General features: G+C 41.8%; 1 protein-coding gene across 11 annotated transcripts in view; it reads left to right on the top strand.

The window, feature by feature from the left end:
- The window catches only part of PITPNM2 (phosphatidylinositol transfer protein membrane associated 2), a 352,986-nt gene that overhangs the window by 203,445 nt on the left and 123,529 nt on the right, over positions 1 to 26,012 (top strand). For all 11 annotated transcript variants that reach the window (XM_075834044.1, XM_075834086.1, XM_075834087.1 and 8 more), the window contains 2 exons: positions 14,941 to 15,155; positions 16,282 to 16,403. In XM_075834044.1, coding sequence (XP_075690159.1) covers positions 14,941 to 15,155; positions 16,282 to 16,403 — 337 coding nt within the window. The remainder of the gene's footprint in view (positions 1 to 14,940; positions 15,156 to 16,281; positions 16,404 to 26,012) is intronic.

Below are 26,012 nucleotides of genomic sequence, written 5' to 3' on the forward strand. Positions count from 1 at the left end.
ATAGATGGATATGAGAGATGGATATGAGATAGATAGATGGATATGAGATAGATGGATATGAGATAGATAGATGGATATGAGATAGATAGATGGATATGAGATAGATAGATGGATATTAGATAAATAGATGGATATTAGATAGATGGATATGAGATAGATGGATATGAGATGGATAGATGGATATGAGAGATGGATATGAGATAGATAGATGGATATGAGATAGATAGATGGATATGAGATAGATAGATGGATATGAGATAGATAGATGGATATGAGATAGATAGATGGATATGAGATAGATAGATGGATATTAGATAGATAGATGGATATTAGATAAATAGATGGATAGATAGATAGATGGATATGAGATAGATGGATAGATGGATATGAGATAGATGGATATTAGGTGGATGGATATGAGATAGATAGATGGATATGACATAGATAGATGGATATTAGGTGGATGGATATGAGATAGATGGATATGAGATAGATGGATATTAGGTGGATGGATATGAGATAGATGGCTATGAGAGAGCGAGATGGATATGAGAGAGCGAGATGGATGGATATGAGAGAGCTGTAATTAGTTTTGGACATCCAGTGAATATGTCTGCTGTGTAGAGATCAGTGACAGCAGAGAACATACAGCTTTTTGCCATGTTCCAACTTCTATTTTCGTAAAGTAATTCTGCTCTGTCAGTCTGTCACTCCACACAGAGAAATGTGCTGTATGTGAGTATACGTCTGTATTTTGTTATCCAGTGAGTGAAAAGATAAAGAAATTCAAAGCATCCTTCATAGTTAGCTCTAACTGGAAGCATCTCTATTCAATGCTGCCCTAACAGGACAGCTAGTTGTGGCTTTGTGTTGTCCCACCTGTATCTATTTTATTGATGTTTCATTGTGTTTTTACTTTTGACCTTCCTGACAGAGCTTTAAGTTTTTTAAATCTGACATGTCACTTTGTGGTAATAACTTTGGAATACTTTTACCTATCCAAGCGTTTCTGTGAGAGTTTTCTCGTGACACGTTGTACTTTAAAAAGGCTCTGTCAACAGATTATCAAATCCCTATCTCCTATTGAATCTGATCGGCGCTGCAATGTAGATAACAGCAACGGTTTTTGTTTTTTTTTAAAACGATAATTTTTGCCCAAGTTATGAGCAATTTTATATTTATGCAAATGAGATTTTCAATGGACAACTGGGCGTGTTTTCTCGTTTTACCAACTGGGCGTGTATTGTGTTTTTACCAACTGGGCGTTGTGTATAGAAGTGTATGGCGCTGACAAATCAGTGTCATGCACTTCTCATCGTTCCCACCGAGCTTCTTTCACTGCAGACACACAGCGTGACGTCACCCACAGGTCCTTCAACCTTGGCGTCGGACAGAGAAGATACATGGGCTCCAGCCGTCCGAGAAGGTAATATGCTCGTCTCTAGGGAGTTTACTATGCTTAACTGCACACGGTGATGCTGCTGCAGATTCAACTGTACCCTCTGACGCCTGGAGCCAAAGTGTCTTCTCTTTTCCGACGCCAAGGTTGAAGGACCTGTGGGTGACGTCATCTTTCCCACCCAGCTTCTGTCACTGCAGACATGCAGCGTGACGTCACCCACAGGTCGATCAACCTTGGCGTTGGAAGAGAGAAGACACATCGGCTCCAAGTAAACTCCCTAGAGACGAGTTGGTAAACGAGTTGGTAAAAACACAATACACGCCCAGTTGGTAAAAACACAATACACGCCCAGTTGGTAAAAACACAATACACGCCCAGTTGGTAAAAACACAATACACGCCCAGTTGGTAAAACGAGAAAACACGCCCAGTTGTCCATTGAAAAGCTCATTTGCATAAATATAAAATTGCTCATAACTTGGACAAAAATTATCGTTTAAAAAAAAAACAAAAAACTTTGCTGTTATCTACATTGCAGGACCGATCAGATTCAATAGGAGATAGGGATTTTATAAACAAATGGAAAATGGAGAGAGAACCTCCAGCTCACCTGGCACACTCCGGTGTGTTGTGGGTAGCGCTCGGATCCTCGTGTCGGCACACGGCAAGGCAAGCAGAGAAAGAAGAAATAGGATCCAGCGCTGGGTAGCGTTAAAATGGAATGTCTGTTCCAAGTTTAATGGAATAGGTTAAAAGGAAGTCCAGTTGTGTGTAGTCCTGGGTGTGTAGAAAGTAGAGGTGTGGTGTCCTCGGGGCCTACGCGTTTCGGACGACTGCCGCGTCCTTAAACTTGGGATTTTATAATCTGGTGACAGAGCCTCTTTAAGTTAGTGGTAAAATTTAGTCTACATTAGGTATTTAATTTTGAAAAACACCCAAATTTTGCGAAAAATTTCAAATTTAGAAAAGTGCTAATTTTTGCATGTATCTGCTTGTAAAACAAATAGTAATATCACACAAAATAATTTCTAATTAACATTTTCCATGTCTACTTTACTTTAGCAGAAATTTAGAACATTTTTCAAGAAAATTTCAAAAGGCTATTTATGCAGAGACCAGTTCAGTTGTGAAGTGGCTTTAAAGGGGCCCATACAATACAAATCCCAATAAATCACTGCATTTCAAAAACTGCACCCCTCAAAGTATTCAAAACAGCATTTAGAAAGTTTCTTAACCCTTTATGCTTTTCACAAGAATTAAAGCAAAGTAGAGGTGAAATTTCATTAATTTTTTGCAGGAATTCATATTTAATTAAAAAAAAAAATTACCAGAGAAACACAACTCCATATTTATTGCCCAGATTCTGCGGTTTATAGAAATATATAGAAATATATCAAATATCTGCTTTAGTAAAGATGTCTTGGTCAAAACAACGTGCATAGCATTAGGCCACACAAGCGTACTGAAGTGCATAGTGGGTAAAAAAAAAGATATTTTTTGCCCACAGTATAAAAAGAAACCATAGAAAAAAACTACCATGTTCTAAGAAACCTTTCTGAAGCATTGTAAGTACATGGAATGTTTTTAGGCAGCTCCATGGACTGTCCTTCCTTTGCTAAACAGCAGTGCATTCAGTCAAGTGAAAAAGTAGGGACTCTTCGAGTAAGGTTTCTATTTTTTAACATACAGTATTATGTCATATCAAGATAAATGTTATGTAATTAAACAATAGCACATTGAGTTTACAATTTACAATTCATTTTTTGCTGAGCCTGAAATACCTGGTATTTTTCTACTTTTACGCACGCACGCACGCACGCACGCACGCACGCACACACACACACACACACACACACACACGCACACACACACACTCGAAACAGTTAGGTTACGTTCACACGTAGCATATTTGTTGCAGATTTTCCATCCGTATATGCGAACGTAAAATCCACAAAAGAATACAGTAACAGAGAAGTGAATTCGAGATTTCAACAAATTTCATACACATGCTGCGGACGGTTTCCGCTCCAAAATTTACCTGCAGTGCAGATTTTTTAAAACCGCAGCATTTCAACTTCTGTTGCGGAAAGTGCACAGATTTGTTGCAGGTTTTCTTTATTGAATTCAAAGGGGAAGAAGAAGAAATCTGCAGTCAAATCCTATTGTTGCAAATTTTGCTTGGGATAAATTGCAGTTCTGGAACAAAACCCATAAGTCCTGATAGTTTAAAGAGGCTCTGTCACCAGATTCTCAAATCCCTATCTCCTATTGCATGTGATCGGCGCTGCAATGTAGATAACAGTAACATTTTTTTTATTTTTTTTAAAAACGTTCATTTTTGGCCAAGTTATGAGCTATTTTATATATATGCAAATGAGCTTTGAAATGGACAACTGGGCGTGTTTTTTTTCGTTATGTCCAACTGGGCATGTATTGTGTTTTTAACTGGGCGTGTTTATGTGTATGACGCTGACCAATCCGTGACCAGTCAGCATCATACACTCCTCAACATCTGCACGCTCCTCTCCTGAAATATTCTGTGCTGCTGTGAACTCTGCTCTTACCATTACGTAGCTCTCAGTCTGTTACCTCTCCCTAACTCCTGTCCTCAATAACACCTTCACATGATTGGCAAGTCACCAGCCCGCACAAGATCCTACTGCACGGCTGACAGCTGTATAGCTAACAGCACGGTTGTGTTGGAAGCGCGCCCTGCTGTCTCACTTAGCAGCTGGGTGTGTTCCCCTCATCTAGCTGCTACGTTCTATCCTGACCACCGGTGAATTCTCTGTGCGGTCTTCGCAGTGCTGCTACCCAGTTTACCTACGGGAGCTGAATGCGGCTCCTGAAATACTCAGTGCTGCCTTAAACTTAAAAAAAAAATCGTTGCTGTTATCTACATTGCAGCGCCGATCACATGCAATAGGAGATAGGGGTTTGAGAATCTGGTGGTAGAAGCCTCTTTAAAATAAAAAAAAACAACTACTATACTCCCCTCCTCTGGTGCTCCCTCAGCAACGCTCTCCTTGGTCTCTGCTGGTCTGTTTTTGCAGACACTCGGCTGTTTTTCTGCATGTAAATTCGTATGATTTGGTGCGTATTTGCTGCTGCGGTTTTCCCTGTGGTTTTGTGATATTCGGGTGTCTACTTCTTTTTAACCACGTAGTCTATTGTCTTGAGAGTGCAGATGCATTTAGAATGTTTGGCTTATTTTTTCCATCTATTCCTTTTGAATAATGGATTGAAGAAGGCTTTCTGCCAGGTGAATATTACAGTACCTGTTGCCGATAAACAGATGCGACCGTTGGCTGAGAGAAGATTCAGTCTGTTATTTCTCTATAAATAAGTGACCTCATATGTCATGGACTGAATTCAGCCTACAGAATTATATCATCTGATAGTCCTAAAGTCACTTCCTTTATTGGAATTATTTATTTGACAATGTGTCCAGTCTGGAAATCTGTCTTTCCCCATTCCGACTGCACTTGTTGCGGCTTCAGCCTATTTTTTATTTGTTTTTAATACGTGTTTATTGCGTTATAAAATAAACATGAATCCTACGGATTCCAAATTGCATGAAAAATTAGAGGACGCGAACATCTCAAACATTGCTATAACCTGTTTCTTTTAAGTCTAACTTTATCGACCTTCCCAAATGTTCTTTAATAACATTTAACCTTGTATCGGCACATGTTTTCAACTTGCCTCCGTGCGGAATAATATGATCCATTATTCATTATTGCAAATGTCTTAAAAGGAGATGACACCTATATAAATAAACAGAGCATAAGATCACAAGCGAGCAGGAGGGAAAGCTGAAGGAAGGGAGCTGAGGGATGTCAGCAGTAGGCAACTCAAGCACCCTTGGTGTTTGTGTGTGAGGAGTCTTTGTTTTTTAACTATTTGGGGTGTGTTCAGCTAACACCCTCACCTCTGGCTCTTTAACAGGGATGTCCATAGTTACTACACTTAGTGCTCACTGTTCTGCTTTATCTGAAAAATATATTTTGGTTCAATACTCTCATCAACACACACGTTTCAGCCAAACATATGATATTCATCCTGTAGACCAGGGGGAGATGAGTATTTGGTCAATCGTAAATTAATGACTGAATTCTACATTATAAAAAAAAGGAGATTTTTGAAGCAGCACTAGTCCCGAGTATGGTGCGGTGCACGCTGTCAAGCCAGGCAAACCCACTCCAGCACGATGTATATCCAAAGAAGTAGTAGGACAACAGCACACGTCTTCAAATCATCAAAGTGGTTTTATTGTCAAGACATCCACAAACGACAAGCAACGTTTCGACCCATAGTGAGTGAAGGGTCTTTGTCAAGCCTGAATTCTACATTATGTCACGACAGCAATGTACTAGTACAATGTACTACAATGCTACATCTATGGGGCTTCCTAGCAGATGGGAACCCCGCAAGGCAAATCGCGGAGTTCGGATGGCTGTTCTGGCAGACCGGAGGCCTAACAATGGCCTCCTGCCTGCTAGGTCCCGCCCGTCATGTTACAGCTTACACCGTGCTGTAACGTTAAGGAACGGAGCTCGCTCCGATCCCTGCCATTAAGCCCTTAGATGCCGTGATCAAAAGCAATCGTAGCATCTTAGTGGTTTGGAGCGAAAGACACGATGTGATCGTGAGAATGCCGATCGTTACTATGGCAACCAGAGGCCTCCTGGTCTGCCACGTACGATAGCCTATTCGGCCTAATAGGATTGCTGTCGGTGAATGACTAACAGCTCTAATGCATTCCACTACGTGGGTAGGGCAATTTATTAGAGTAAAGATCAGAGGTGCAGGCCCTCAAGTCCCCTAGTGGGACAAAAAAAAGTTTCAAAAAGTTGGATAAAAGTGTAAAAAGAAAAGTTTCAAGTTAATAAAAACAAACACTTCCTTTTTTCCTATAATATGTCTTTTATTATAGAAAAAAAATGAAAATATTTAAAAAAGTACACATATTTGGTATCACCACGTCCGTAACGACCCAAACTATAAAACGATGTCATTTTTCCCGCACGGTGGACACCGCAAAAATAATAAAAAAATAGCGATTTTGATTTTTATTAATCACCACCCCTCCCTAAACATGGAATAAAAAGTGATCAAAACGTCGCATGTGCCCCAAAACAGTACCAATAAGAACTACAACCCGTCCCACAAAAAACAAGCCCTAACACAGGTCCTTGACTGAAAAATAAAAAAGTTCTGCCCCTCAGAATATGATGACACAAAAAGTAAATAAAAAAACAAAAAAATATTATTTTATTGTGCAAATGCTGCAAAAAAAAAACAAAAACAAAACGATATACATATGGTATAGCTGTCGTCGTATCGACCCGCAGGATAAAGTCAAATTGTCATTTATAGCCCACAGTGAACACTGTACAAAAAATGGAAAACATTGTAAAAATTGCTGGTTTTTGGTTATCTTGCTTGCCAAAATATGGAATAAAAAGTGATCAAAAAATTGCATGTACACCATAGTGGTACCAATGAAAATTACAGATTGTCCCGCAACAAATAAGCCCTCACACTGCTCCGGTGGAGAAAAAATAAAAAAGTTCCGGTTCTCAGAATATGACAACCCGAAAATGTGCAGAGTGTTCCAAGATTGAGCACCATTTATCAGTGTGACACCGGCCACATATCTATGAATTATTATTTATTTACTGCATTATTATACCCTCTTATTATACCCTGATGTACTCTGCCCAGCTTACCTATGCCCCCACATTATAAACTGAAATACCAGCAATACCCCAAACAGAACTGCTACCAAGCTATCAGTGACAAAAACGGATAACACCCTGAAGGAAAAAACTGAAGTGTGCATGAGGCCTTATACTAACATATTAATGTTACTGATGTTGTGTTTAGACAGTGAATAGACATTCCTTCCAGCCAGGACGTGATGTCTGTTCACAATCCCGACACTTTGTTAACGTTTCTGTGGTACTTACAGCAGAGCATAGCGAAATCTCGCTGTAACCGGTCATTTACAGCGAGATCTCGCGAGATTACGCTTGCTCTGCTGTAAGTCGCACGCAAACGTTAGCGAAGTGTCGGGATTGTGAATAGACATTTTGTCCTGGCCACCTACTTAATGTTGTACATTTTTATAAATAGTTTTTGCCCTACAGTTGGTGAATTTCCTGGCTGGATGGAGAAATCTAAAGGCCATGTTCCATTTCATCATGGTATATTTCATATGCTGTTGATGGGAACCAGATCATTTACTTTTTTATTTGATCAGTTGTGCCTTCTACGTTCCATTATTTATCGTAAACTGGCTGCATGCTTAAATATTGAGATGATGGGAAAAAATTATCAAGCTCCTAGAGTCAAACAAATAGCAATGGATTAAAAGGCTGATATATTGCCCGACATGTAAGTGATCACAAAGTATGTATTTGAATAATAGTAATTGAACAAACTGGTTGTCTTAACACTGCGACCAAAGGACCAAATCCTATTTAAAAATAAAAAGTTCTCCAATATTGGGTACATAAAGGCCGGGTTCACGTGTAGCGTAAATACTGTGGATTTTCCGCAACGGAGCTTGTTGCGGAAAATCCGCAGCATAATACAGAAGCAGCGGAGTTCAAATCTCATCTACATGCTACGTAAATGATAAGCAGAAAAAACGCTCAGAAATTTACCTGTGGTGCGTTTTTTTTAATCCACAGCATGTCAATTGTATTTGCATAATCACTGCTTTTTTGTTGCGGGTTTTCCCAATTTGGTGCGGTTTTTCAGCCTGAATTCCTTTCGACGACCAGGCCGTATCCGCCCTGTGTGAACATACCCTAAAAGGGTTTTCAGATTTGATGGGAATAAGGATCATAGTGTCACTACTTGCAATCTCCCACCCGCTCTAACATAGTACGGAGAAAAGCAGGTAGCACACTGGGCGGTACACATGCACGGATTCTACTGCAGTTCCTAGGACCCGGACTAGGAAACGTTATCCTGCAGTCGTGTTGTTACACTTTCTTTGGGCTACGTACAAAGCGTTTTGGTTTGTGTCATTTTTGGGGTCAGTATGCCCTAGGTATGGCTTTATGTTTTGGCATTTTTTCCATAGGATTCGCTATAGGACTTCAATAACACCATGGTAAACACGTTTGAAATCTCACAAAGTAAAAAATTCCACCAAAAACGCATGTAGAAACGCCATGAAAAAGCATGTTATATTTGAAATGCGGTTTAAAACACGAGACAAAAACTGTATGTAAAGGAGTGCTCTCTCTTTTTGCTAACCCACAGACTGTAGGATAGAGCAACAGATGGAAGCGAGTAAGGGTATATTCACTCACTGCATATTTGTTGCAGAAGTTTCTGCAAAAATCCTTTCTGCAAGCCCTAATAATATGAATGGGACAGTGACTGAAATTCCTGCAACAAATCTGCAGCGAAAATATACCCTAAAACAATCCTTCATTGATGCCCTGCATAAAGTGAACCTGCTGCTCCGTATACAAGGAGCCGTAACAACAGAACCAGCAGAATATAGAACCAAGACACCGAGCAGGCTGCATTGTGTTTACTTCGAAATGGTCAATTAAAATCTAAATCCCAGTTTCCAATAAGTCTGCATTATTACTTTATTATACTGGTATCACAAATGTATCCTGAAATCCCGATGTGAAAAGTATAGATACTGTAATCTTTGTCTGAATAATTTTATGTGTGTGTCCATAGAACTGGAGTTTCCGCTAGTTCTCCTGCAGTTTGTCATATGACTAATTACAATGTTTAGTTATGCGCTGGATTTCCCATCCAGTCAACCCCTCAGAACCCAGAGTGATCTCGGTGAAGCCTTGCACCATGGTCGAACTTTACATTTTGCTCACTTCCCGATGTTTTAGTCTTGATAAATTTCAGTATGATCAATTGTGGAATGTTACGTAGTGCTGCAATTGCACTCACTGTAAGCAATGTTTAGTAAGTTGTGTTCAGTGGCGTAACTACCGCCGTAGCAGCAGCAGCGGCTGCTACGGGGCCCACGGCATGAGGGGGCCCGTGTCGCCCGCCGGCACGGGCCCCCACCATGGCCGGAGGCTCCGCTAGCAGCCGCTATGGCTGCTACAGCGCGACGCCACTGAACACTATGGCAGAGCAGGGAGGTATCTCCCCGCTCTGCCATTAAACAAAAGACATGTATCCCTTATCCACAGGATAGGGGATACATGTGTGATTGCTGGCAGCGATAAGGAGAACGGGGGACTGAAAGTCCCCTGAAGTTCTCCATCACAAACCTCGGACTTCCGGGGTCTGTGTCAGCAGCTCCGTAGAAATTAATGGAGCGCCGAGCCCGCTTGTGCGCATGCGTGACCAGCGCTCCTTTCATTTTTAGTGAGCTGCGCAGACGCCGGAAGTCAGAGGTTAGTCATGGAGAACCTTAGGGGACTTTCAGTACCCTGTTCTCCCTATCGCTGCCAGCGATCACACATGTATCCCCTATCCTGTGGATAGGGGATACATGTCTTTTATTAGGACACACTGTAGGTCGCATTTTCTTTGGGAGGGGGGACGCTGTATGGCGTTCCCTACAGGGGACGGCGCTGTATGGCGTTCCCTACAGGGGGGACGACGACGCTGTATGGCGTTCCCTACAGGGGGGACGACGACGCTGTATGGCGTTCCCTACAGGGGGACGACGACGACGCTGTATGGCGTTCCCTACAGGGGGGACGACGCTGTATGGCGTTCCCTACAGGGGGGACGACGCTGTATGGCGTTCCCTACAGGGGGGGACGCTGTATGGCGTTCCCTACAGGGGGGGACGACGACGCTGTATGGCGTTCCCTACAGGGGGGGACGCTGTATGGCGTTCCCTACAGGGGGGGGCGCTGTATGGCGTTCCCTACAGGGGGGGACGCTGTATGGCGTTCCCTACAGGGGGGGAACGCTGTATGGCGTTCCCTACAGGGGGGGACGCTGTATGGCGTTCCCTACAGGGGGGGACGCTGTATGGCGTTCCCTACAGGGGGGGGGACGCTGTATAGCGTTCCCTACAGGGGGGGACGCTGTATGGCGTTCCCTACAGGGGGGGGACGCTGTATGGCGTTCCCTACAGGGGGGGGGACGCTGTATGGCGTTCCCTACAGGGGGGGGACGCTGTATGGCGTTCTCTACAGGGTGGGGGACGCTGTATGGCGTTCCCTACAGACCCCCCCTGTAGGGAACGCCATACAGCCCCCGTCCCCCCTGTAGGTAACGCCATACAGCCCCCGTCCCCCCTCTAGGTAACGCCATACAGCCCCCGTCCCTCCTCTAGATAACGCCATACAGTCCCCCCTCTAGATAACGCCATACAGCCCCCCTGGTAGATAGCGCCATACAGCCCCCCCTGTAGGGAACGCCATACAGCCCCCCCTGTAGGGAACGCCATACAGCCCCCCCTGTAGGGAACGCCATACAGCCCCCCCCTGTAGGGAACGCCATACAGCCCCCCCCTGTAGGGAACGCCATACAGCCCCCCCCTGTAGGGAACGCCATACAGCCCCCCCCCTGTAGGGAACGCCATACAGCCCCCCCTGTAGGGAACGCCATACAGCCCCCTCTGTAGATATCTACAGGGGGGGCTGTATGGCGTTATCAAAAAGGGGGGTTTGTAAAAAAGGCACTATCTACAAGGGGGGGGGTTGTGTGACAGCTGGAGATTAGTGTTCCAAACCTGCCCACCTCAAAAACGCACGTTTAGGTAATAGTTAGTAAACTAGTCAGGGTAAGGAGTCTGGCAGCATCATTCACATTGCGCACATAAAGCCAGGGAGAGTACACCAGGCTTCACTGCGCACGCGCATTGTACAGTACTATACTGCGCTTCAGATGCGCAATGCGCATGCGCTCGATGCTGCTTGGTAAGTTAATTTACTATTTCCTAGCTGTCCGTTTTTGATGTAGGCAGGCTGGAACAATAAACCCCAGCTGCATACCGCTATGCTGGTGGTTTACTGGCTCCAAATCTATTGAGCAGTTCGCTTTAAGTCCCGGAATATCTACCTCCATGATCACCTCTTTATCTTCCATATCTTGAGGTTTGATAACCCCTACATTCATGTACACATTTGTGAATGATCATAACAGCGTTACATTTATAAGCTGTAGACGTTGAGTTTTGTGCAATGACCTTGGATTTCTAAGCATCAAAACTGGAATAAAGAACACATGCCAGTGATCCTTGCTCTTGGGTATTTATTTGTGTGTAGTACTTAGATCTTCCTTCCCAATACACTGGAAAACCATATAAAATTGAATTACATCTCTGGATACAAATTAAAATTTGAAAGTAATTGCATATTTCAGATAAAGATTTAGAGTGAATACAATTATGTAGTTTTCAAGAGTTCGGCTTCGTTCATATCTGCGTCGGGACTTCGTTCGTGAGTTTCGTCAGGGGAACCCATGAACAGAATCCAAACGGAAACCATAGGTTTCCATTTGCATCACCATTGATTTCAATGGTGACGAATCTGGTGCAAATTGTTTCCGTTTGTCACCGTTGTTTAACTGGTTGCCGACACAGGACGAGAATACTCGTCCTGAGCGGTGAGTACTTTGCGCATTAGAACAAGCATTCTCGTCCTGTGTGACAGCCGTCTCTGCGGGCGATCGAGAGCGGGGCAATGGCTGTAATACACAGCCACGGCCCCGCTCTGACAGCGGAGAGGAGAGAAACATCATCTCTCCGCCGCTAACCCTTTGAACGCCGAGATGAAAGCAGATCGCGGCGTTCAAGGAGAGGGGACTGCACATTGATGGCGCCACAGAAGATAACTGTGACGCGATCAAAGCCCACAACTCATATGGCCAGACAGCCCAGGGTCCATTGAAGGACCCCAGGGCTGTCTGAACATATTTCCTGTTAGGGCATACTGAGGTATGCCCTAACAACTGCCTATGTACAATCAGTAACAGGCTGATGTACTGGCATATAGATCTATGCCAATACATTGCAGTTACAAAATAAAAATCAAAATGATAAATCCCTTTATGGGATTAAAAAAAAAAGTTGACAATGTAAAAAAAAATTAATGATAAATAAAAAGTACAAAAATACACAGACACACATTTTTTTATAATAAATAAACTTTTTAAAATATAAGTCCCAAAACATGAAATAATATAGACATATTTGGTATCGCCACGACCGTAACAACCTGTACAACAAATGTATACCATTATTTATGATGATCGATGTATGGTGTAAAAAAAAAAAAATATTAAACTGCTGCGGAACTGCTTTTTTTCTGCAATTTCGCCAAAGTAAAAATGTATAGAAATTAAACGATAAAGTATTTGTACCAAAAAATGGTACCTACATAAAGTACAACTCGTCCCGCAAAAAACAAAGTCTCATACAACTACGTCGTACAAAGAAATAAAAGAGTTATGAGCGTTGGGATGCAAAAGGGAAATCTAAAAAAATTGTTCTGTCTTCAAGGCCAAAATTGGCCGTGTCCTTAAGGGGTTAAGGGTTCCAGAATGCACAGTCTACTACGGTATTGCTTCCGTCAAAACTATTAACTCTTAGACAATGGTGACAAACTGAAACCATTTGGACCGTTTCCGTCACCATTGAAATCAATGGTGATGCAAATGGAAGCCTATAACTTCAGTTTGGATTCCCATGAACGGAGTCCCGATGCAAATGTGAATTAAGCCTCATTAAGGCAATGCAAAGTGCTTGTTTGAACTTTACATTTTCAGGTATGACATACTAGTCCTTCTTAATGAATTAGAATATCATAAAAAAGTTTCTTTATTTCAGTAATTCAATTAAAAAAGTGAAACTCATTTACTATATAGATTCATTATATACAGAGTGACCTATTTCCAGCATTTATTTCTTTTAATGTTGATGATTATAGCTAACCGGTAATGAAAACCCAAAATTTAGTGTCTCAGAAAATTAGAATATTATAGAAGCCCAATTTCACAATTGCTTTTTAATAACGAAATGTTGGCCTACTGAGAAGTATAACTGAAGAAAAAGAGATTAGATATCCAATAACCCAAAAGATTTTGTGGCCCAAATGCCACACGGTGCCATCCTAGTAATTAAAAACAAAACAAAAAAAAAAAAAAAGCTATCCAGGATATATCAAGCACTCATATGGGTATGATATAAAAATATATAATTTATTTATTAAATAGTAGAAAAGGAAGGTCAATTTGCGGACCAATTCCCATGAAAAATACCAAAAAAATAAATAAATTATAAAGAAAACACAATTAAAAAACTACCTGGCCAGGAAATAAATTATTTAGAACACAAGGAAACATTGGTATTATAAATAACAATTCATGAAAATGTAACCAGTGGATGTAATAAACGGACAAAATATGGAAACAAGGTCACATAAATTTAGGAAGTCCCCCATTACGTACAGTTGAATAATAGTGTAGTCACTCAAAAGAATTGTATCATCATATACAGAGAAAACATATGCAACGCATAGGTAAGGAAATACATATACCACCCTTTTAGAACCAGAAGAACGTAAGCACACTGAACCTGTCAGTCATGCTTGAGGGTTAAATGAGTAGAAGAGCCAAGTTACAGCCAGCAAGCAAGAATTGAAAATGAGCGTATAAGTAATCCAGATTAGATTGAATATACTCATCTGGTTGTGAGATCATCAGTCCAGAAAAAAATCATTTTTCAAATTCGGCTTATAAAATATTTACATTTTCTAATACCGAAATGTTGGCCTACTTATATCAAGTCCAGAGTCAGTGCAGCGTCTACCAGGATATTTTAGAGCACTTCATGCTTCCCTCTGCTGACAAGCTTTATGGAGATGCTGATTTCATTTTCCAGCAGGACTTGGTACAGTTGGCAGTGTGGACAGGTGCCAATACCTGGTTTAATAACCACAGTATCACTGAGCTTGATTGGCCAGCAAACTCGCCTGACCTAAACCCCATAGAGAATCTATGGGGTATTGTCAAGAGGAAGATGAGACACCAGACCCAACAATGCAGAAGAGCTGAAGGCCGCTATCAAGGCAACCTGGGCTTCCATAACACCTCAGCAGTGCCACAGGCTGATCACCTCCATGCCACGCTGCATTGATGCAGTAATTCATGCAAAAGGAGCCCCGACCAAGTATTGAGGGCATATACTGTACATACTTTTCAGTGGGCCAACATTTCGGTATTAAAAAGGATTTTTGAAATTTGGCTTATTTAATAATAAAATTTTCTGAGAAAAATTGCTGGAAATAGATCACTCTGTGTAATGAATCTATATAATATATGGGTTTCGCTGTTTGTATTGAATTACTGAAATAAATAAACTTTTGATGATATTCTAATTCATTGAGAAGGACTAGTATATCCATGGTGATCTGTAGACATTACATGAACTTATGATAATGACTTTTTAGCTATTTTTGGTCGAATTGTTTTTTACCTCCGTTTCGTGCAATAAATGTGTATACTTGCGTGTGATATTTAATAATGGCTTCTTCCATTATGTACGCTACTGATATTTATAGGGTTCTTTTTGTTTTACAGAAAAAGAGCAGAGAAGAAACATGCGGGGAAGGCAGTGGAGTGGAAATCTTGGAGAACAGACCATACACAGATGGTCCTGGGGGTTCTGGTCAGTACACGCACAAGGTCTATCACATTGGCATGCACATCCCCAGCTGGTTTCGATCCATCTTGCCCAAAGCTGCCCTGCGCGTCGAAGAAGAGTCTTGGAATGCATATCCCTATACAAGGACCAGGTACAAAATTGAAAAATCATTTGTCACATGAAAGCAAAAAAAAAAGTGAAGCGCCCTTTCCAACTAATTTTCATATATGCATCCATTATTGTTTTTAAAAAATGCATTATTTATATGTAAATTCTGTTTCAAAACACTCCAATTTATACCTTTATCACTATGAGAATTATACCTTCCACTAAAAATTGTATATGTCTGCAGGGTTGGATTCCCATTAAACTCAAGAGGCCGGTGCTTAGAGGCAGCCACACAAGAGAAGGCGCCGGCTTCTCAGGGTCATTACAGTTCATGCAGTAGGGGTTGGTGCAGTAGTATTCATTTAGTGTTAATATACAACCAGTGTAGCAGTGTGTACGCTCTTAGCCAGCATTTCCACTCGTGTTTCACACAACCCTGGGGTTCCTCAAACTGGGCCTGCGATTCTAAAAAGATGGCAGCACAAAGAGCTGTCATTTTTATCAAAGGGATGGCAACTCAATTTAAAATTTATGGCACAGAGGCAGGAAAGCAGTTAACAAATCTTGGCCAAAACCATGATACTGAATGAGAATTATGGTAAATGTTGCCCAGCTCCATGCGAATTTTCCTTCAGGTAAAGTTTCCCCAAAGAGTAAAACTTGGAAATTGCTACTTAAAGCACTGATCAGAAAATATGTTGTACTACACCTAAGCATGTGCTGTTATTCTAATGTTACTTCTGTATGGTGCGTGTTCCATAACATAAATTTATTTCAGATAAACAATGTAGGCCGTAGGTATCAATAGGTTTACGTGTTCTGGCATAAAAAACAAATTTTGGTGCACGTCATAGTTGCACTAACATGTGCAACGTTTTACCTTTCTTGCCAGCCTCCTCCAGAACGACAGATTTATCGTAACTTGCGCCAGAAACTATACCTGCTCGTAGCAAATTTTCATTTCTGTTGCACGGACAACCAAAGATGCGCCAAATATTTTAAAAAGTGTGCACCAGTATTTGACACGCCAGTGTTAATATATTTCCCCGTGTGTGTTTCTTTGCATAAGGGTCGGTGCTTGGTAGGAAAGAATTTCTGTGATTATGTTCATGTGCACATAAACTTACTTTGCTGCTTTTGGGTTTAACGGAGTTACATTTCCCTCCTAGGTACACTTGCCCCTTTGTGGAGAAGTTCTCCATAGATATAGAAACTTTTTACAAGTCTGACTCCGGAGAGCTTGCCAACGTATTCAACCTTTCTCCTGCTGAAAAAAGGCAGATGGTATTGGGTAAGCGGTTACATTCTTGCTATAAGGTGTTTTTTGTCTCGAGGTTACCATGACTATCTCCCCCTTGTACTTTAGGGATTATAAGGGTTTTCTCATCTCAGAAAGTGGTGGCATATTCTGAGAATATAGGGGTCGCAGCGCTGGTTTAGCACTGCATCCCCTTCATAGTTTTCCCCTACAACACTGGCCGCATTTAGTTAAATTGAACTGTGTAGCGGTTCCCTGCACAGAAGCGCCACTGTGCAGAGAAAAACTCTGTATTGCTGGTCTAGCGCTGCATCCCGTCATTCATTCTCAGGATCGGTGCAATCTTGATTACCCTCTTTACCCCATGATGCTGATCTTACTTGAAGCATCCACATGACATACAAGGGGATAAGATGCTTTATTATCCCACTTCTCTGCTGCTGATCCAGGAATCGTAAGACTAGTCAATAAGTCATTATGTCAGCACACTCTTCTCATGACTTATATATTCAGCTTTCAAAGTCGTCAGTAATTGATTGACATTACATTATAAAGGATTTAGGAGAAATTAAATATTTGGCCATAATTAAAGGTGTTTAGGATTAGAGAAACATGGCCACTTTCTTCTTAATTATGGGTGAATGTTACTATAAGGGTAGCAGGCATAGGCGATAGGGGGGGCCTAAAAGCCAAGAGGACCCACCAACCTCCGTTCAGAAATTCAGTTGTTGATGAAAGGCTGCAGCAAAAAGTGGTGAGGAGAAAAACAAGGAAGAGATACCAGAGTGAAGAACAAAATAATTGTTTATGTCCTCTTCTTCTGAAGTGGTAGAGTTAGCCCCTATGCCAGGTTTTTCTATAGAGCCCATGATTCTTGGTTATGCCCCTGGGCATAATACCTTGTAGTTTATGTACTTGTTAATGACGGCCGTTCTAAATTAAGATACTTTTGAACGTCATCAAATCCCCACCGATCAGAAACGGATTACCTATCCTAGGTGTGATGGGAAAACCCCATTAAAGACTTTTCTCCAATTTCAGTAGAAAAAAATGACCTATCGTGGTAGTGGATGTGACATGTTGGCAAAAATATATTCAAATTAGTGCGTGTAAGAGATGTTGGGGGGATTCTTGTTGTCATTTCAAGTTTTTTTTTTATTTTTTTAATCAGTTCAATTTTATTCAAAAAAACTCCACATTATTACAGGTCATTGTACGTTCTCATACAGTGTATAAGCAAATTTCAACAGACCCAATTATTTACATCCAACCAAACATTCCCTTCCCCCCAACTCCCCCTTGTATCCCCCCAGCCGGTCTTCTCAGTACCACTTTTCCAATCCTCTCTCCTTCTCTTCCCCTTTTCCCTTCCCCATCTTACACCTGCTCTCCGTATGCACCCCCCCGTCAGTGGCCCTATACCTGAACTTGTTGCCTTAGTGTCATTAGCTCCACAGAAGCATACCCAGATTGATCAATCCACCTAGCCCATTGTTTTTCAAACTTGCCCTTGGACCCCCTCTTGGAGTATATCCTATATTTCATCAGAACCTGTGAGTTAAGTGCCCCTATGATTTCTTGTTTTGATGGTGGCTCCGCATCCAGCCAGTGCTTTGCTATTCCTTTCCTAACTTGATACAGTATTTTAGCAATTGCCAACCCTGACATCCTATCCCCCCCCAAATCTCCAACATACCCTAGCAGCATTACCACAGGATCCCATGGAATCTGTACCTCAAACACTCTCCCCACTAGCTCCGATATTTCCGTCCACAGACTCCCCAACCTCCCGCATGTCCAGAACATATGAAGGATGTCTGCTTTTTCCTCCGGGCACCTAGGGCACTTGGCATCCGCTCTTAATCCCATTTGTTTCAGCACCCACGGGGTCCTATACACCCTATGTATCAGAAACAACTGCGATCTTCGTTGTGCTACATTAATGGACGTCATTTCAAGTTTTAATATGACCTAACAAAATAAGATTTGGATTATGATTGGTTGCTGTGGGCAGCATGTTTTTTTTAATAGGTCTTACCAATAGTTTTCATTGTATTTCCGGATGCTTTTTTTAAAAACATTGATAGGAAAAAGATAGTGCTGAAAACATTTTATTATTTTAGTGACTATTAGAGTATTTACCATCTGCTCTGAATGCTAAAGAAACATTGCTTCCAAAAATGTAGCTCAGTTATCACTTCGTATTCCCTACTCTTTCTCACATTTAGACACAAGCATTTTATCTCCTTAGCTAAATGTGTGAAGAATAAACAAGATTATTTTGTGAACATCACAGGGACTAAACTGCCTTTTAAGTGCACCAGGAAGGCACAACTTTATTTTTCAACTGTGGGGGCAGATCTTTCCCCCATCCCATTCAACCTTCCTAGCAGAACTAACAAGTACAGCTCTACATTTTACCCAGTCTCAGAAGTTCGCTACCTAGGGATAACCTTCAAGACCACACATCCAAGCCCTTAGCACGTCCTGCTGCCGCACCTGCTGATCAACTAATGTGTATGGGGGCCTCCTGACTTTCCCCTTTTGGCAAATGTCAGTCAAGAGAAGGATCGTGCAGTTGGACATGCCTTGATCCTTTTGTAGTCAGGGGAAGATAAACCGACGCCAGTGATGTCTGGCAACCGCTTACTCCCCTCTCCCTATTTAGAATAAATTCACATTTGGCCGAGCGTGCATGTGTATGGGAGGATCAAGAGGAATAACTGTCAAGTGATAAACGCTCAGCCAAATGCTATCCAATGTGCATGGCCAGCCTTACACTGTCGCAACTTTCTATTTCACCTTTCCCCTCGTTCCTCTGCCCCCTATCCTCTCTGCCAGTCCCTTCACTTGCTACCCATCGCTCAGCAAATTAATTTCAAAATGCTGGCAGTGACATGCAATCCACAACCTGTTCCCTTAATACATCTCTGCCTTAATCTCTTGCTACCTATCAATACGTAAGCTCCGGTCCTTGCAAGATCACCTTCTCTGCTCTCTTGTCTGCTCCTCACATCATCTTCAAGATTTCTTCAATGCATCCCCCACACTTTGGAACTAATTTTGCTCCACCACATTCCACACCCTGCAGACAGGTAGGGTTGTTATTGCGCATGTTGACCTAACTAGATTGTTGTTTTTAGCTATTTCCTTACCAGGGCACACAGCTAAGCGGGAACCTCCACTACACAACACAACTATATAAGCTTCTATACAACTCTAATCACCCAAAATACAAGAATAATCCCGTGTACCCTTTTGTATTGCTTGGTGTATGAGCACGCTTAAAATTCTACCTTGCAATAGCAAAGATAAAGTAGATAAGTCCCACTCTGGGTTCCAGAGCTTTCTATTTAATCTAATTTAGATTCTATACTTTGTAAAATGTGGATTTTTTAATGTTGTTTTTGTATGGGGTTTTTTTGCTATAAAAGTGCAGAATTTGATATATACTAAAATGTAATCCCAAAGGATTTATAATATTACCATATGCAATAGATAATAATGAGCAAGCAATGATCATGATCTTGCATCCTAGTTGAAATATTAACAGTATTATAATTCTTTACAGTAAATACTTGCAACGTCAACTACACCAAAGAGCCAACTAATGACCATATATCGATTTCACATTATGGCCCCTTTTTTTTTTTTATTGGCTAGATGTCTTCGTTCCTGAAAAAGCCATTCAGATAGACACTAATTAGCACCCAGGAAGGCAGACATAAGAAGAAACATTATTCTCCTTCCCTAAAGCTGGTTGCCATGGCAAGAGATAGATGCACGCTGACATAAAAAAGGAATGTGACGCAGTCGGCTGAACCCAGTAGCACAGTCTGATAGGAGCGTTCCGAATTAGTCTCTCTCTAGGTGACAGTAGAAAAGCAATGCCGTACATCAGCTGGCTAATTTTAGCCTACGCTGCATTTCTAGTGGGTGGGCAGGTGAAGAACAGGCAGACGATAAAAGGAGAAAAAAGAAGGAAAATGATCCTCACAAAAAAAGAGACCTGAATAATTCCCATCGCATGTTAAAAATAAAACCGCCTGGATCCTTTTGAAGTGAGCAGTGTGAGGAGGAGACTGGTTTGGAGCGCCAGCCTGAGCCTGTACTGTATTGTGGAAGATTTCATGCAGATTCCTCTTCCATAGTAAATGTCACTCTGTTATAAATTGTTTAAATATCATTTGCTCAAACTAAATAAAAAGGTATGAACCTCAAGTAATATTTACATCAGTTGCTACAACAAAAATAAATATATATTAAATAGCTCAGGCTTCAACATACTTTATAATTAGAGACATGTTAAATTACTGTAAAAATACTTGTTTAGGGGTAAATATTAGGAGTTTCTAAACATTTAAATAAAACAAACACTTTCAGATAAGGCAATATTATTTGTAGACCACAGAAAATCATCCAATGAAGGGATGTGGAACAGGATTAAGTGATAGAGTACATGCCAAATGAGAAGCCTCTCCTATATGTAGGTTATCCTTTTGTATTTCAGACGGACAGTCAGAGGTTTCAGGGCAGCACGTTTTTGTCAAGTTGACATTTTCAAAAGTTAGGAATTTTTTGGGTACATAGGAGTCTCAGCAGGGCTGCTCTGTACGCTCAGTTGAAGACCATACAGAGAAAATCCTAGGGATGGGGACTCCAATTATTTCTCCCCATTGAGCAGAGAACCGATTTCGGGAGCCCCTACAATTTAAGATTAAAGATTCTGGCTTTAATACCCAGGATATCCAGAAGTATCGAAGAGAGAATTGCTGGGAAGCTTATTTGGTGATTAGTGGTAGCCAAAGTTGAGGACAACGAGTCTACCTCCTCCTGGTGATTGGTTCTAGAGATCATCAGAACTGATTTTATAGACCACTTTAAACCTTGACACCAGAGAGTCCAAGTCCTGTTTTGAAGGGAAAAGGGCAAATCAGGCAGGTGACCAATCTGTCTTCTAGCCGCATCTCTAATCTGTCCCGGGCAGTGGTGAATAGGTGGGAGCGTATTCTGGTTAAAAGTCCTGTGCAAGTGGACTAGAGCAGGGGTGTCAACTTTCTGGCTCACAACTTGTAAGGGGACATTCCCTCGGTGATAGTAGGTGGGGTGCCACAATTAGGCAATTTCTATTCCTTGAGTTTATTAGGGGCCATGTCCCAGTCAGACAACATTGGGTCCCTAGTGGGGGTCAGGATCGTAGAAAAGCAAATCACAGCGTCTACCTCACTATTAAACTGGGGGAGAAGGATTCTTTCATCACTCTGTAATGGTCAAGGAGACCACAGGGGTTGTTTCTGCAGAGATTTCAAAGAGTATTGGTGGTGGTCCTTGAGGGGGCATACCAGCAGGAGTCCGTAAGTAACTGAAAGCATGGGGAGGAGGCTGTGTGGATGGTGAGTAGGCATCATCGTCATTTTGCGTGGAGCACGGCCCGAAATACTGTTCGATGCCTCCAGATGGTTGTCAGGATAGTCCATGGGAATTGAACTGGATTTTCCTAAATTTTCTCATGAGAATGCAGCAACAGGAGTATCAAGAAATGGACCCCATTCAGGATGGACCTCATTCAGGATGCATCTGCTCCATAGAGCACCACGCCACATCATGTATTTTGCCAAAAACAAGAACAGATCTTGAAAGTTTTGTTCTGAGAAGTTTTTCCCCAAATATATTTTTGGCAAAATAAAATATAAAGTGTAAACACCGGCCACAAATTCAGCTATGTGATAGTCACACAAGTGTGCCCAACCCTGGAAGAATGTGATGTATGGCTCTGAGATAGTCAAGCGGACATATTAGGCCCCCACAATATATACGGTTGACCACCACTGCTCTAAATGTGTGGCTTCTGCACAGAGTTGTAATACAGCGATGTACACAGTGCCTAATGTAGGCCTGTATTGTGTTAAATAACTTGCATCTCTCTGACTTAGTAACTCCGAATTCACTAATGGAATAAGGACCAGGACACAGTATTTAGATCTCAATTATTTTTTTCCCCCCTCTAAATAATTTATATGTAGTCTCAAACAGAAACTATAGTACAGACTCCAATATATTAAAGGTTTTATTAAATTACTCATTGCTTCTTTCCACAGAGACTAGTCATGATACGGAGGAGGTTTATAGAAGCAGTGGTGTTATTTATAGAGAATATTTTTTCTAGTTCAGGTCAGGAAATGACAGTGGCTCCTTAATTGGTGGCTATGGGCTATTACTCCCTTCTTTGTCTGTCCTAGTTTTTATAAATCTCCCGCTATATATTAATCTAATAGATGCTTTCGTCACATAGTCTCAATACAAGATTGTTATGGTATATAGAGGACTATTAATCCTTTTAAATGAATAGATTGAATGTAACCAATACAATATTCACTATTAAACTATAAAGGCCAGCTGTGATTCTGGATATGACAATGAGCATCTATATGATCAGTATTAGGCCTCATTCAGATGCCAGTATTTAGATCAGTATTTTGATTTCTGCATTTGTACGTCAAAAAAGATTTACAACTCTATTGTTTTGGACCCACTCTCTTAGCTTTAGCTTACAAATACTGAAGTAAAATACTGATCTCAATACTACCATCTGAATGAGGCTTTAGGCTTCGTTCATATCTGCGTCAGTGTTCCGTTCATGGGTTCCGTCAGACCTTTCTGTCGGGAACCCATGAATGGAAACCATAGCTTTGCGTTACCATTAATTTCAATGGTAATGCTTCCGTTGCTATTGGTTTCCGTTTGTCTCCGTTCCATAAGTTTTCAGTTTTTTCGGCGGAATCAATAGCGGAGCCGACTGCGCTATTGATTCCACCAAAAAAATTAAACCTTACAGAGCTTCTCTTCATGGCTGGCAGCCCATCCCTAACTTTCAGCTGCATTGCTGGGTCTCTTAAGTGACATATTGATGCAGCCCTAGCAGCCAGAGACATTGCTAGTGTCTGAAAAGCCAGAGCTGTTTTGCCCTCCCCTCCTGAGAAAAAATATATATCAGGAGACCGCATATCTATTCGACTACTAACCCTATAGCTATGTTACTAGAAAGGATTAGATACATTAGCTCAGCCGACAGTATCACACATTATAGGCTTAGATGCATGGTCCCAGCAGTCCGTATCACACATGGTACGCTTAGATACATGGCCCCAGCAGACAGTATCACACATGGTACGCTTAGATACATGGCCCCAGCAGACAGTATCACACATGAGAGGCTTAGATACAGGGCCCCAGCAGTCAATATTTATATACTCTCCCTCCTCGCTCCTGTCGGTTCCTCTTAGAATACAGCGCGGAATCCTAATGCCATTCAGTGTCAACGTTCTGTGCGCCGTGTGTACAATGTTCTGATGCTGAATGGCTTTAGGACCCATCGCTGCGCCGCAAGCCGAAAAGGACCCAACTCATGAGGGGGGTATGCAAGAGGAGATATTACTATAGTAAAAGGGGCCTGTGTAGTTTACTACATAGGCCCCAAGTACCACAGTAACTACGACCGCTGCGACTCCTATAGCTACGCCACTGCCCTAGCACAAACCGAATTAGAGTTATGTGACCGCTTGACACGCAACAAAATTCTTAAATTGTCAGTAGGGAAGACGTGTGCACCTACGTATGTTAGCTTCCCTGGACTGACCTAGGTGCTGAAGTCCTGCCTGTTGTCGCCTAGAATAGGCGATGATTTCATGTCTGGTCTCACCATAGTAGAAGCAGAGACGTTTCTTCGACTAGCTCGTTCAGTTGTAGTTTTCAGGTGTTGAGCTATCATAATATTTTTTTCCCTCCATTCCCTGAAGAGACCACCATCCCTACCCTGGGTAAACTCCAGATGGTACCAAAGCAGCATCTTTTTGGGTAGTAAAAATGGTAATCCGAATAATTTTCTCAATCTGGTGTCCCTGAGTAAAATTGAGTTTTTCACATAGTTTGGAAGCTTGGCAAATCTAGTGTGTAGCAAGAACAGCGGATTCCATGGAGCTGCTAATTGCTTTTCCAGCTCCCAGTTCGAGAAACGTATAGAGCCATGTATCCATTCCAACAAGTGACGGAATAGAAATTATACCCTCTTATGTTGGGGAAATTTATCCCGCCATCCGCTTTACAGTACATCAATTTAGGTAGTGCAATTCTGGGTCGTTTTCCATTCTAGATAAAGCACGAGAAAACTGTGTTGAGCCGCTTCGTATCTGCGTGTTTCAGCAGGATAGGGAGAGTCTGTAATGGATAGAGGAGCTTCGGGAAGCTCATCATTTTCACTAGATGGTAGCGACCCAAAAATGTAAGTAGGAGATGTCGCCATTTCTGTAATTCTAGTGATATCTTAGCTATAATGGGGTTATAATTCAAGGTATACAGGGTATCTGGTGTCCTCCCAATTTTTATGCCCAAGTAAGTGATGTAATGCGCGGCTGTCTATATGGGAATACCTAAATTGGACCAATAGTGATTAGAATGGGGATGGTCTAATTCCAGCAGCTTGCTCTTTGAGATACTCATTTTATACCCCGAAAACACTCCAAAAGCACTTATTTTATGTAGTAATTGACTTAATTGTCCTCTTGTATCTAACATAAAGATCAAGATATCGTCCGCAAATAGTGTGAGTTTCACCTCTCTATGTGCCGCATTGGTGTGTGCGAATTCCATCCACCAAACCCTCATGCTTTCTAAGAAGCATCATCCCCAGTGAAAAAAGAGGGAAACCTCAATAGTAAATCACTACACCTCGGATGAGTTTCCAGAAGGGTTATCGAGACCGGGGCGTGGTTGGAAATGAGTAGGTCTCCTATTTCTGGATCCACCACCTGCCCCGAGAGTTGGGCGCTGCTGAAGATATAATCAAGACACACAGGGAAGATCCGGCGGACATCCCATACCAGCGATATCGACTAACAGCGACAGTGACAAAGGCCGAGGTTCGGCCGAAACGTCTTACCAAGTCGCTTACTACCTCAATTTTACCAACATTTGTTGCAATAAAACTTAAATTTGTTTGCATCTGGATCTCTTGTGTTCCTCTGTGTGTGCTGGGGTTATATATTTCCAATATTGTGGGATTCTCGTCCCTACCCTACTAGCACCACGCTAATAGATTGAGGAGTGCATCCCAATATCTATTTTTGAAGATATAATCAGTGCATGACCAGGAGTGATGCACATGTGAAAAGTGAGTGTATTCCCTGCTATCTGGATGGGCTTCCCTCCAAACATGCCTCAGATTCGTTACTTGTAGAAACAAGGGCAGAACCATATCCGAAGCTTTCAGGGGGATTAAATCTCGGGCGATTCGCCTTCTATTTTCTCCTATGTGTATCACCGTATTAAGATTCTCTCTCACTATCTTTAGTGCATGTTAGTCTTGCTGAATTTTCAGGCCTAAGGTCTAATAGAAAATCTTATTATCCCCACTGGGGCCATAAATATTATATAAGCTCAGTATTTCTCCGTTGCTTTCAATAAGTAACAGTATCCACTTGCCTTCCGTGTCCACTTCTTGCGAGAAGATTTTATACGCAAAATTCCTATGGAGAACCCCCGGTCGCCAGAGATCCGCAGACACAGCCCACCCAGAGTTTTATGATGCGTTCGAAATCTGGGGCGGACAAGTGGGTTTCCTGTAACAAGACCACATCCGGTTTAAGT

This window comes from Rhinoderma darwinii, chromosome 1 (genome assembly GCF_050947455.1).
Source record: "Rhinoderma darwinii isolate aRhiDar2 chromosome 1, aRhiDar2.hap1, whole genome shotgun sequence".
Lineage (NCBI taxonomy): Eukaryota > Metazoa > Chordata > Amphibia > Anura > Rhinodermatidae > Rhinoderma > Rhinoderma darwinii.